This window comes from Globicephala melas, chromosome 5, assembly GCF_963455315.2.
Source record: "Globicephala melas chromosome 5, mGloMel1.2, whole genome shotgun sequence".
In the NCBI taxonomy this organism is placed as follows: domain Eukaryota; kingdom Metazoa; phylum Chordata; class Mammalia; order Artiodactyla; family Delphinidae; genus Globicephala; species Globicephala melas.
Window position 1 is genome coordinate 21,634,322 of NC_083318.1, and position 13,738 is coordinate 21,648,059.

At 37.9% G+C, this 13,738-nt stretch overlaps 1 protein-coding gene and 1 long non-coding RNA gene across 4 annotated transcripts in view; one reads left to right on the forward strand and one right to left on the reverse strand.

Annotated features, from left to right (window-relative positions):
• Positions 1-13,738, reverse strand: part of LOC115857170 (uncharacterized) — a 231,411-nt gene that overhangs the window by 45,311 nt on the left and 172,362 nt on the right. The gene's annotated exons all lie outside the window — the stretch shown is intronic.
• Positions 1-13,738, forward strand: part of PDE5A (phosphodiesterase 5A) — a 139,377-nt gene that overhangs the window by 20,148 nt on the left and 105,491 nt on the right. For all 3 annotated transcript variants that reach the window (XM_060298993.1, XM_030863963.3, XM_060298994.1), the window contains exon 3: positions 10,379-10,468. In XM_060298993.1, coding sequence (XP_060154976.1) covers positions 10,379-10,468 — 90 coding nt within the window. The remainder of the gene's footprint in view (positions 1-10,378; positions 10,469-13,738) is intronic.

The following is a 13,738-nucleotide window of genomic DNA, read 5'->3' on the forward strand; positions in this document are numbered from 1 at the left end:
AGCCATCAGAAAACCAAACCCATGGTCTTTTTAAATTCATTCATTCAGTTAATCATATTCATTCATTTGAACTCCCATTGACAGCAAAGTCTGATTTTCTTTCTTTCCACTCTTTCGTTTGTTTTATTAAACAAATAAATTTACGGATAGCTTCAAAAAATGGAAATTTTTGCCCTACAGTATTTCGATGGAAAGATTTGATATTTATTCCACTTTTACTTCAGTTATGGACTTAAAGATTACACTATATGATTCTTGAAATTTCCCAGTTAAAATTAATCTTTTATTACTAGAAATAGAGGTTTTAAACAAAGCATCTTAATTGAATGATACTTACTATGTTTATGAATTATGTTCTAGCTACTTATCACGTGGTACACTATGAAGTTTCCATAGTAATACTAGCTTGAGGCTCCTCTGTGTAATTTGAGGGGTCATAGATGTTTTAGTCACCCCTGTATTCCTGATGCCTGGAACATAGTGCCTGGAACATAGATAAGTCTTAATAAATAGTGATTGGGAGAAAATTATAGTAGATGAGATAAATAAGTAGAATGGAAAGCAGGTCATAATAGATCCAGGGAAAATGTGTTAGGTTCAGGGAAGCAGGAGATCACATATAATTGGGGAGACGGAGAGAGGTTTCTTTGAGGAAGCAGTGATTGATGTGGACCCTGGAAGATGGGTGAGATTGGAGTAGATTGAGTTGTGTGCATAGTGAGATCCAGATGTAAAGAGAAGTTTGCAGAAGAGACAGGAAGTTGGTCCATGTGGTGCTCGTATGGAAACGTGTGGGTGATAGTATAGATGTTGAGGAGCTGCTGGAGATTACTGGGGTCTTGAATGCCAAGATGAGGAGTATATGTTTGATTCAGAGCTATGAGGAATAACTGAAGATGGTTTGAAAGGGGAACCGGCATGATTCAGACTGTGATTTATTTTATTTTTATTTTTTTGCGGTACGCGGGCCTCTCACTGTTGTGGCCTCTCCCGTTGCGGAGCACAGGCTCCGGACGCACAGGCTCAGCGGCCATGGCTCACGGGCCCAGCCGCTCCGCAGCATGTGGGATCCTCCCGGACCGGGGCACGAACCCGTGTCCCCTGCATTGGCAGGCGGACTCTCAACCACTGCGCCACTAGGGAAGCCCCAGACTGTGATTTAGAAAGATGAATAATATGGTGGTCATAAAAGGAATTGGGGAAAAATACTGGAAACTGGGAGGATAGGTTATTTTAATAGTCTGAGGAAGTAAGGACCTAAATCAGGGCACTGGCCTTCAGGACCAAAAGGAGGGAATGGATTAACGAAGAAGAAGCTGACTCTGCTAGACTTGGCAGCTAATAGGAGATGGAAGTGAGGAGGAGAGAGGAGTTGGAGAAGACTCGGGTTTTGAAGTTGGTTGAATAAATAATGGTAACTGGTGGGGAATACTGAGGGCAGGGATCTGGGGAGAGATGTGATAGTTCGGATAGATTAGATCCTGAGATAGGTGTCAGAATCCACTCTACACCAGCAGTCTTTTCCATTTTGATTCTTCACGGAGCTATCTCCATGACCTCCTTGAGCTCTGTGAGTAACATCACACCATGGCAAACTCCAAGAGGGGTATTAAGGACACAGCTGCAGAATCGCTGCCGAGTTTGCAGAATTCCCTTCCTGTCTTAGGTGACAGCTGGGTTTCCGCTTTTCAATGGCACTATAGTCCCAAGTACAGTAGGACCATAAATATGCTGTAGCTTTGCTGAGAAAGCCTCCATTTGTCTGCACGATCCTAAGTTTCTCCAGCCCTGAGGATTTCTTCATTTATATACGATTTATTTAATCTGTTTACCATCTTTAGAGTTTTGATGGTGTAGTTTTTGTCTTGCAGTTAGTAATAATTTAATTCTTGTACTGCCATCTGAAATAGGCCCAGTGTCCTTGATTTGCAGTGACCCCAGGGTGAAGCCTCTTAGCCTGTGGATTTCTCATGTTGCTGCTTCACCCTTGACACCCTTGATCTGTGTTTATAGAGGCCTTGCGGAAGTTATTCCTGTCCCAGGAATTTCATTAGAAGTTGTGGGATTGATCTGTGACATAATTTACATTGGTATTAACAGTGGAAGTCAGTTGGCTAGTGGCTAATTCATTACTTAGCTCACTCATAGCTTGAATAGTCAAAACACTGTCTCATAGCCTTTTGTGAAAATAATCAGAATATCAAAGTATATTCTATGTTTTCTGAGTCCTACTTCCTTAAATAGGTGTCTGTAAAAATGACACATTTCTTTAGCTTATGTGACCATAGAACACTTAAAAGTTATGACGTAGCAGTAGAAAACCAAGAAGTGGCCATGAAATAGAGTAGTGCTCAGATTGAAGCTCAGAGTGAAATAATAGTCTCCTAGATAGATTAATTGTAAGACATGGTCAACATTTGATTCACTTTTTAAAACTTTGTAACAGAATGATATAAACTTGGAGATTCAACTGTTTTATTACTAATAAAATAACACATTCATATTTTAAAATATAAGACAAGATCAACACCTTAGACCAGTGAGTCTCAATTAGATCACAGATACCAGTGATGTTCAGTCACACATCATCTCCTCCTTCGTCAGCCCATCATTCACGCGACTTTCTTCAATATGGCAGAGCATTTCATAATAATAAAATATTAACACATAATAATCAGAGCCACTGTATAAATGTGTTGGCATTGTCCTCATATATAAAAACTAGATATCATCCAGTATCTAGATTGGATTGTGTATCAGTCAGTGTTCTTCAGAGAAACAGAGCCAGTGGGATAAATAGAGATAAATAAGAAGTGATGTACTCTAGGAATTAGCCACTTGGATATGGAGGCCTAGAAGTTCCACAGTCTGCCTGCCATCTGCACGCTGGAGAATCAGGAAAGTTGATGGTGTAATTCAGAGTCTGAAGGCCTAAGAATGAGGGGGGCCAAGAGTATAACTCTGGTCTGTGTCTGAGGCCAAAAGCTTTAGAACCAGGAGCTCTGATGGACAGCAGGAGGGCAAGAGAAGATGGATATCTTAGAGAGCAAATTTGTCCTTCCTCTGCCTTTTTTGTTCTATTCAGGTACTCAAGGGATTGGCTGATGCCCACTGGCATTGATGAAGATCTTCTTTACTCATTCTACTGATTCAAATGTTCATCTCTTCTGGAGACATCCTCACAGGCACACCTGGAAGTAATGTTTTATCAGCTATTTGGGTATCCCTTAGCCTAGTCAAGTTGACACATAAAATTAACCATCACAGATTGCCTGAACCCCTGGTTCCACGTCTTATGGAAGCCTTAAGACTCCGCAAGATTTCCTATGTCAGAGGATTTCTATTGTCTACACAGCCCTCTTTTTCCTAAGTCAACTGGAATGCAAAACCTGGGCTCTTCTCCTGTTTCCATGGGACAACCTCTCCATGGATACTATGATTGCTAGGGAGAAAACTTGGAGGATCTTAGGGAAGGGTCACATTGTCACTCATGTGGCCTTCACCGTGGAGCCGCTACTCCTCCCACTCGCACTTCATTCCTTCCTTTTCAGTCCTTTTCCAGGTAAATAAATCTTCACCATCTCTCATCCTGCACGTCTCACTTGCTGCTCAAGTGAATTTCTGGTGAATAAAATTATTTCCAAAATGAATCTCAGAGGAAAGAGATAACAATAGCAACTGTTCTAATTTTGATAAATTATTTAGTTTTGATAAATTATTAAATTTGATAATTTTGTCATGGTGTAATTGTGCCCCAGGGAACACAGTTTGGGAACTGCTATATCTTTGTTCAATGTTCTAATAATCTCTAGGTATTCCACTTTGTGGAAGAAAACCAGTGCATATAATTTGGCAAGTCTACCGTGTTATTTCCTTTTTGTTTCCTGTTATTTTTATTTTTATACCATTTCAAGCTTAAAGAAAAGTTGCAAGACCAGCATCAGAAACTTATGTATACCCTTTACCCAGATTCTCCAATCGTTTATATTTTGCCCCATTTTCTTTATTATTTTCTTTTCCTATATATAATACATATAAGTAATATATGCAGATTATTTTTTTCTGAACCATTTGGAGACATTTTTACTAAATATTTCAGTGTATAGTTTATAACAAGAATATTCTCTTATACAACTGTGATACATTTATCAAAATCTGGAAATTTTATGATACTGTACTATTATCAAACATTCCATAGTCAAATTTGGTCAGTTGTTCCATGAATGTCCTTTATAGTTATTCTTTTCACTCTGATCAAGGCTGTAATTCAGGATTACATATTGCACATACTTGTCCTATCTCTTTGGTCTCCATTAAATCTGGAATAGTTTCTCAGTGTTTATCTTTCTTTACATGTAGTTTGGAGGAATACAGGCCAGTTATCTTGTAGAATGTTTTTCTTGAATTGATTCAAGTCAGGCAGTTTTGGCAGGAATACGACAGGTGTTGATCTTGAGACCTAGTTTGGTTTTACAAACAGCAATCAATTCTTTGCTTCTCCTACACCAGCTGGGGTGTCCTACAATCCAGCTCAATTCTGACACTAGCTCCTGCAGTTCGTGCAGACGCCACAGGTTAAGGACTCAGTCCCACAGTGCCGTCCCCACTTCAGATACCAGCCCTAAATAGGATACCCAGGCTAGCCACACTTATGTCTGGCTGACTACAAATTCTGGGGTTCCCTGCTCCGGTTTAATAATGTCCTAAAATGACTCAGAACTCAGGAAAACACTAAAGCACTACTTAAAATGACAGTTTTATTATAGAGGATGCAATTCAGAAATAGCCAAATAGAAGAGGTGCATAGGGCAAGGAGCGAGGCAGGCGGGGGGCACAAAACTTCCGTGCCCTCTCGGCGGGGGCCGGGGAAGGGAGAGGTGCACCACCGTCCCAGCACACAGTTATCTCCACCAGCCCAAAAGTTCCCTCAGATCTGATGGCGCGGTTGATTAAATCATGGCCACTGGTGATCGGACTCAAGCTTCAGCCCCCTCTCTCCTATCCAGAAGTCAGTGGTGGGGCTGAAAGTTCTAATCCTCTAATCACTTGGCAGCCAGCCCCCATCCTGAAGCTATTTGAGGCCATCCCCCCCGCCCCCCCACACCCCTGTGGGTCTTCTCGTTAGCATGAACTCAGGAATGGTTGTAAGGGGTTTGTTATGAATATAAAAAGAATCTCCTATCACTCAGGAAATTCCAAGGGTTTGAGGAGCTCTATGCTAGACCAGTATATTTTTTATTATACCACAGACCTTCTTAGCATATGTTACCAGGTAGCATATGATGTTACTCTACCCCAGTATTGATGATGTTAAATTTGATAACTTGGTTAAAGCGGTATCCACTAGGTTTTTCCACTATAAAGTTATAATTTTCCCATTGTAATTAAGTATCTTAAGAGGAGATATTTTGATATTGTGTAGATATTCTATTCCTCATCAGTACCTTTACCAGTTTTGTCATCCACTGATTTTCCAACTTCATAATACCTTATATATATGTTAGTCGGCATTCCAATGTAAAGAAGGGCTTTGCCTTCTTTATTCATTCATTATTTATTTATTTCTATCATTATGGACATTTTAATTTTGTTTAATGAGTTATGCTCTGTTACTATCTTTATTTATTCAAATTCTCAGATTATATCAGATTTACCGGCTCCTGTGTCTTTTTGATATGTCCCCATCACTCTTGGCATTTTCTTGCTTTCTAGGGGAGCTGAAGGTTTTAACTGCTTAACAAGATGTTCCAGACTCATCTTTTACTTTCCCTGCCCTAGCCCTATGATCATTCTTTTTCCCAAGGAGCCCTGGTTCCTTTCAGTGGAGGGGATGGTATTTAGAAACCAGGATCTAGGCAGTAGGTGTGCTCACTGCTACTAGTTTATCAGCAGACAGAGCTAGAAAAAAATATATACACAGATACACAGACACTTATATTTTATTTATTCCTATATGTAACTACTCACTATATGATAAACAATGAATTCTTACCTCCAACTTCAATCTAACACCTCAAGGTATATTTTTTCTTCCTCTTTTCTTAATATATATAATATAATATTATATATGTTATATATGTAATATATATATATGTTCTTTCTCAGATTCTTTTCTCTTATAGGTTATTAGAAAATATTGAATATAGTTCCCTGTGCTACACAGCAGGTCCTTGTTGATTATCTGTTTTATATATAGTAATGTGTATATGTTAATCCCAAACTCCTAATTTATTACCCTCCCCTTTCCATAAGTTTGTTTTCTATGTCTGAGGGACTGTTTCTGTCTTGTAAATAAGTTCATTTATGTCTTTTTCTTTTCTTTTTTAGATTCCACACATAAGTGATATCATATAATATTTGTCTTTCTATGTCTGGCTTACTTCACGTAGTATGGTAATCTGTAGGTCCATCCATGTTGCTGCAAATGACATTATTTCATTCTTTTTTATGGCTGAGTAATATTCCATCACACACACACACACACACACACACACACACACACACACAACAAATCTCTGACAAAAGAGGCAAGAATATACAATGGATAAAAGACAGTCTCTTCAATAAGTGGTGCTGGGAAAACTGAACAGCTACATGTAAAAGAATGAAATTAGAACATTTTCTAAGACCATACACAAAAATAAACTCAAAATGGATTAAAGACCTAAATGTAAGACCAGATACTATAAAACTCCTAGAGGAAAACATAGGCAGTACACTCGTTGACATAAATCATAGCAATGTCTTTGTGGATTCGTTTCCTTATTCTTCATATATTTGTGCATGTGCTCAAGCCATGTTCCAAGCTCTTTACTCCCTTCTGTAGAATCTCTTATCTTTCTCTTCAAGCTGAAGAACTCTCATTAACATTTCTTTAGTCCTGGTCTGGTGGTGACGAATTCTCTGATTTTGTTTATCTGAAAATGGCTTTATTTTGCCTGTAATCTTGAAAGATATTTTCACTGTCTAGACGATTCTTAGTTAATAGTAGTTTTCTTTTAACACTTAAAAAGTTCTCCCACATTTTTCTGGTTTTCACTTTTCTTATGAGAAGTCTGCTCGGCTTCATTTTTCACCTTATATGTTTCATAGTATATATCATTTTCACACTGTGTATATATTTAAGGTTTTCACTAACTTTGGGAAATTTTTGGTCATATGTTTAAATATTTTTTCTGCTCCATTCTCTTCTCTTTGGACTCCAGTTGTATATATGTTAGACTATTTGATGTTGTCCCACAGAACACTGAGGCTCTGTTAACTTTTTACAGGTTTTTTTTTTTGTCCTCTCAGTCCTTTGGATTGGATACTTTCTGTCCATCTGTCTTCAGGTTCACTGACCCTTCCATTGTTTCCAATCTGCTGTTAAATCCATCAGTGAACTCTTGGTTTTAGACTGTGTACTTTTCAGTTCTAGAATTTACATTTGGCTTTTTAAAAATACTTTTTCTTTCTGCAGAGATTTCCATCTGTTCATTATTACCATATTTTCTCTTCAGTCCTTAAATACATTTATAATAGCTGCTTCGAGGTCCCTGTTTGTTAATTCCAACATCTGAATAATCTTGGGGTCGTTTTCTATTGACTGCTTTTTTTCTTCACTGTGGGTTTCAATTTCCTGTTTCTTCACATGTGTTGTGATTTTTTTTTTTATTGTATGCTGGACATTGCAAATGTTTTGTTGCAGGGCATTTGGATTATATCAACTTCCTTTAAAACAGAGCTGACCTTTGTTCTTGTAGACAGTGGAGTTACTGGAAGATCCTTTCGGTCCTGTCAGGTTTGGTGTTATTATTTGTTAGGATGGATCTACTTTAGTTTTAAATTTAGTCTTAGGGAATGCTGCTCCGGTCCTTACCCCCCAAGGAGTGTCCTTTCTGTGTCTCAGCTGAATGCCTGAGGTGCCTAGTGAGGTATCTCCTCTGGTGGGTAGAACCCCAGTGTCTTCAAACATTTTTAGAATTGGTTATCACCATTCACTTTCAGCCTTCAACAGGTAATCTTTGCTAGGTCTCTTAGAGTCTTGCCAAATACATGTCTGTGAAGTGACTAGCCACTCACTCTTCTGCCAATCCTCCTTTACACCCCTAACCCCACCCAAAGCACAGCCTCTCTGATCAGGTACTTTGCCTTGCACATACCAGCCAGTTTAGAAGCCCTGAATTCAGTTCTATTTGGAGCTGTTACTCTGCCTGCCCCCAGGATACCACCTGCCTGCCCCCAGGAGGAACCGGATTATTGCAAGGCCATCATGTGTATTCCCTTCTTCACTGTGTGTAGTTTAGTTATCGCATGTATTTGGTCTCATCTTGTATTTTTCAGCAGGAGGGCAAGTCTGGTACTAGTTGTTTTAGTATGGGAGATGGATCTCTAAGCTTTGTGGGTTTTCTTACACTGTCATGTTCTCATAAACAGTGAAAGAAATAATCACAATAATAATGAAATAATAGTGCTCCGTTTTTCTTTCAATGTTTACTTGGACCTAGAGGGGTTAGAAGTTCTCTATGTGTTTATAGCCCCTGCACTGGGTACATTATTAAAGGAAAAATTCTTTGAGATGCCAAAATTCACTTAAAGTGATTTTGAAGTATACATTACTCCTACCTCCTTCAATGAAGAATGAAATCCAGGGCTGCTGTTTATTTTAAACTTCCAGTATGCACAAAAAAATTCTATGAAAGTGCTACTAATTTCAGACTCCTGCTTTGATTAGATAGTTGGGTTTAATCCTCTTTTTTATAAATTGGCCTTGTAATTCAGATAGTCATTAACAAAATAATTGCTGAGGATGCATTTCTATTCATATTTTGATTATTAGCTTGTAGAATAATTCACTATATAAATTCATAATTTTTATCTTCTTTTAATTTGTCCGTGTCAGTATCCTGTCTGCTTTCTTTAGATACCTTGCAATATAGTATGCTATTTAAGGACCGTTTTTTGGAAACATTGAGCCAAGGTTTTCTCTGTCTTTCAGTATAACTTTGAGCATGTTTGCAGAAAAACTAAAAATGCAGTCGTGTATATTTATAATATAAAATATTTGCATTGATTTTCTACCATTTTATAGCTCTTCTTTTGAAATTGCCTTCAATGCCATGTTCGGTCCTCCCATGGGGAAAATCGGCCTCATTTCTGACCCGAGTTGATGGAATCGTTTACTTCATTCACAGCTTTGGCTTTGCGTGACTTTAGACTAATTAAAAAAAAAAAAAAAAGAAATGACCTTCAAAGATGAGGATTTTTTCCAGTGTGACTATTCCATATTTTCTGAAGGGAATTCCAAAAGCAGAGTTTTTAGAACAATAATGCTATTATTAGGTTGAGCATGTAAGTTCCCAAGGCTGTTGCTTTGAGGGGAACAATATTCATTCAGATGTTTATGTTCTGGTATGTTTGCTTCCGTTCTAATTGTATCTCATGTACTGGTCTGTGTCCATTTCCTTGAGTATATTTTTCCTCCTACCTATAAGGTTTGCTTTAAACTATAGTAAGCTAAAAGTGATCATGTTGGATAACTGTGATATCATTTGTTAATGAATTCCTTCATTTGTTTAACAGATGTTTTTGAGTTCCTGTGCTGATCTTGGGAATACAGTGTGGTGAACCAAAAAAAGCCCCTCATAGAATTTACAGCCTACCTTTGATCTCCTCAATCTGGTTTAATGGAAGATAGCCTGTATCTTTCTTTCTTTAACCCACATTTAGAACTTTTACACCTTTCAGCAGTCCTTTGTGATTATTGGATGTGGGAAGATGTACTTTGTAAAAGGGGAAAGAGATTCAAAAGATTGAGGAATTGTTTGTAGTCTGATGAAGGCCATGCAGTTTTATTATATACAAAAAGAAAGAAAAGATAAGATTTTAATTCTTATGAAACACCTGAGATAGAAATACAGAATACTGAGGAAATATATATACAGTCATTACAAGGGAAGTCAAGTCAGTATTGAAAAGGTCATTTTGGAGGTGGTGGGTTTTATAGGAAAAGTTTCAGACCAAAGATGCTTTTCTTTTTCAGAAGAATCAGTGCGATGGGAATAGGCAAATTGTATTACAGAGGAGGAGAGTTGCCACTTTTTCCTGAGTTTAAGTGAGGCTATCTAAATTGGCTAATATTTTGAATTTCCTTTATTTCTTAACATTTGTTTACATCTGTATTTTTTTCATAAATACTAGCTGCTAAAAAACCCTTAAATTTATCTTTGTCAAAGATGATATGTACTTGTATGCTTTGATGCCTTTTACAATAATAAAATTGTCATTCAGAGCAACAAGGTGAGTCGACAATTAGATTTCTCTAATCCTATAAATCAGAAAAATCAAATCAATCTTTGAACAGGTCAGTCACTAAATTGAATTTCTTCTTCCTTACTAGGATCCTCGGTTCAATGCAGAAGTTGACCAAATTACAGGCTACAAGACACAAAGTATTCTTTGTATGCCAATTAAGAATCATAGGGAAGAGGTAAGCCAATTTTCCATTTTATTCTAAAAGGTCATTTAGAAACATTTTTCTTTTTGAAAACAATTTTTCACTTTGCACACTTACGAAATAATGCTTCAGTGACAAGTTAACTATAAAGTGCTTAAATGTTCTGCTTGATGTTTTTGATTTAGACTTTAGTAATAGGGTTGACTCCTGGTACTTTACTTTGACTTAGAAATAAATTTTAGACATGTCATTTCTTTTTATTTAATAAATTTATGTATTTATTTATGGCTGTGTTGGGTCTTAATTGCTGTACATGGGGTTTCTCTAGTTGCGTTGAATGGGGGCTACTCTTTGTTGCGGTGCACGGGCTTCTCAGCAAGGTAGCTTCTCTTGTGGAGCACGGGCTCTAGGCTCGTGGGCTTCAGTAGTTGTGGCACACGGGCTCAGTAGTTGTGGCTCATGGGCTCTAGAGCGCAGGCTCAGTAGTTGTGGCACATGGGCTTAGTTGCTCCACGGCGTGTGGGATCTTCCCGGACCAGGGTTCAAACCCATGTCCCCTGCACTGGCAGGCAGATTCTTAACCACTGCACCACCAGGGAAGTCCCTAGACGTGTCATTTCTTTACCCCTCTTTCCTGAGGACCTTACTGAATCCTAAGATGTATAATTGTGGTTGTAATCAATTTATTTCATGTTATATTTTACACATCTGAATAACGCTTATTTCTTAAATGGTTATCCGATTGCAGTGGTAATCAGCTGATTTTTTTGTTTGGATTCAAAATGAGGTTTTGAAAAAATAGAAATTGTATATAACACCAAGCAAAATTTATTGTGAAATTGTAACAAGCAAATGAAAATAGGTTGGTTTATATTTCACCTAACTAGAAGGTTTGGATTCTGTAAGCACTGAATTCTCTCTTCATTTTACATTTACTTGAGAAAAAAAATAGTCATCATTTAAACTGAATGCTTCAATTGAGTGTCCTCAGCCCTGTCTACACATTACAGTCAACTGTGAGACTCTAAAATATTACCAATTAAATTAGAATCCCTAAGGGCAGGGTCTAGATACAGATACATTTTTAAAGATCCCCCAAGAATTCTAAAGTGTAACCAGGGTTGAAAATCATCTTCCTCAATGAAAACAAATAGATTGAAAGAGCCCATATTTGTGGTTCTTAACCTTGGCTGCACATTAAAATCACCTGGGGAGCATTTCGAAATTCTAATGCCCAGCTTTCACCTTAAATCAGAATCTCTGGTGTTGGGACCTAGGCATCAGTATTTCTTAAAGCTCCCAGGTGGTTATTATGTGCTGCTAAGGTTGAGAACCACTGCCAGGGATACAAGAAACACTTTGCTGGTTCTACTTGATTTATATTCCGATTCTGACATCTTTCCTCTCCGTCCTCCATCCAGTCCTTTACCAGGTCCCATCGATTTTTTTTTTTTTCTGTTACTGTTTCTCATTTTGATCTCTTTCTTTTCATTCCTGCTGCCTGTACCATAATTCAGATCTTGAAGTAATGCCTGAACTTTTAAAATATTCTTGTGAGGGGTTTCTGTACTTTAAGTCAATTTCCCTTTAATCCACCCTGCATATGCCCTTGGGAATTTTCCTAAAACACGGTTTTCTAAATCGGTGCTTCTAAAACAATAATGCGCATATGAATCTTAAAATGCAGATTCTGAATTCAGTAGGTCTAGGTGAGACCTGAGTGAGATTCTTTTCTAACAAGCAACAAGTTGATGCTGATGCACTGGGTCTACAGATATTTTGATGAACAGGATCCTAAATCAGTCACTTATCAGTAGTCTAAGATAAGTTCTCAGTGCCTTAGAGTTGCTGCATGGTTTTTTAAGAGGGTAGTTACAGCCACAATTACTAAAAATTCCTGCAGCTACAACATGCATATGAGATTCAATAATTAATTAGCTAATTAATTGTGAATGAATAAATAAAATTGAAAAGGCCATGCATGGACCAGTGGTGTTCTTAAGCAGACTGCTAAATAAAGCAAATAAAAAGCATGTCTTATGCAATATTGGGGACATAGTTATACTAAAAAATTATTTGTTGTTCATCTAAAATTAAATTTGACTGGACATCCTATATTTTATCTGGCTGCCCTCGTTATAAACCAAGGATTATGATTGTGTGCACTTAAAAAGATGATGTTCAGCTTTTAATTTGTAAGTATGTTTTAAAACCTTGGCCTGAAAAACAACTTTGTACTGGGTGAGAGATTCAGCTTGAATCATGCTCTGGTTAAATATCTCTTTTTAAATAGCATGAGCAATGGGGATTGGGGGAACCCATGAGAATGTGCAGCACAGTCAACAGGGTGAAGTAGGTGAGACTGCCCTTCTGTAAGAGAGCAACTTCTGGATACACGCGTTTCTGTCTTTATGACTACCAGTGAGGATGATTTAAACAAAACAACAATAACAAAAATCCCCACTGTATTGAGGTATGACTGACGTACCATAAAATTCACCCATTTTAAGTGTACAATTTGATGAGTTTTTGACAAATGCATGTACAGTTATATAACCACCACTATAATCAAGATACAGAACATTTCTGTCCCCTCAGATATTTCCCATGTAGTTGACCTCCTCCTCCCTCAACCCCCAGCCCCTGAGAATCCCTGATCTGTTTTCTGTCACTGTCGTTTTGCCTTTTCTAGAGTGTCATATAAATCATATAAGTGGAGTCATACAGTATGTAGTCTTGTGTGTCTGGCTTCTTTCACTTAGCATAATGCTTGTGAGATTCATCCATGCTATTGCGTGTCAGCAGTGTGTTCCTTTTTATTGCTGAGTGATGATTCCTTGGTATGGATCTGCCGCAATTTGATGATCCATTCATCTGTCGATATACATTTGAGTTGTTTCCAGTTTTTGTCTGTTAGAAGAAAAGCCACTGTTTGCATACGGGTCTTTTTGTGGACATGTTTTCATTTCTCTTTGGTAAATATATAGGAGGGGAATTTCCAGGTCAAATGGTGGGTGTATGTTTAATTTTATAAGAGACTTCCAAGCTCCTTTCCACAGTGGCTGTACCATATTGCTTTTTTACCAGCAATGTATGAGAGTTGCAATTGCTTCACATCCGAGGCAACGCATGGTATGGTCAATTTTTTAAAAATCTTAGCCATTAAATTTGATGGCATGAATGAATAACCCCACTCTCAGTCAGGGGTCGTCTGCTCACTAACAGACCTGAGTAAAGTGGGTTCAGCTGCAGGTCCCCAGATTGTGATTGTCCAGAGCTCTCCTTAAGATTTCTTCTGGGTTC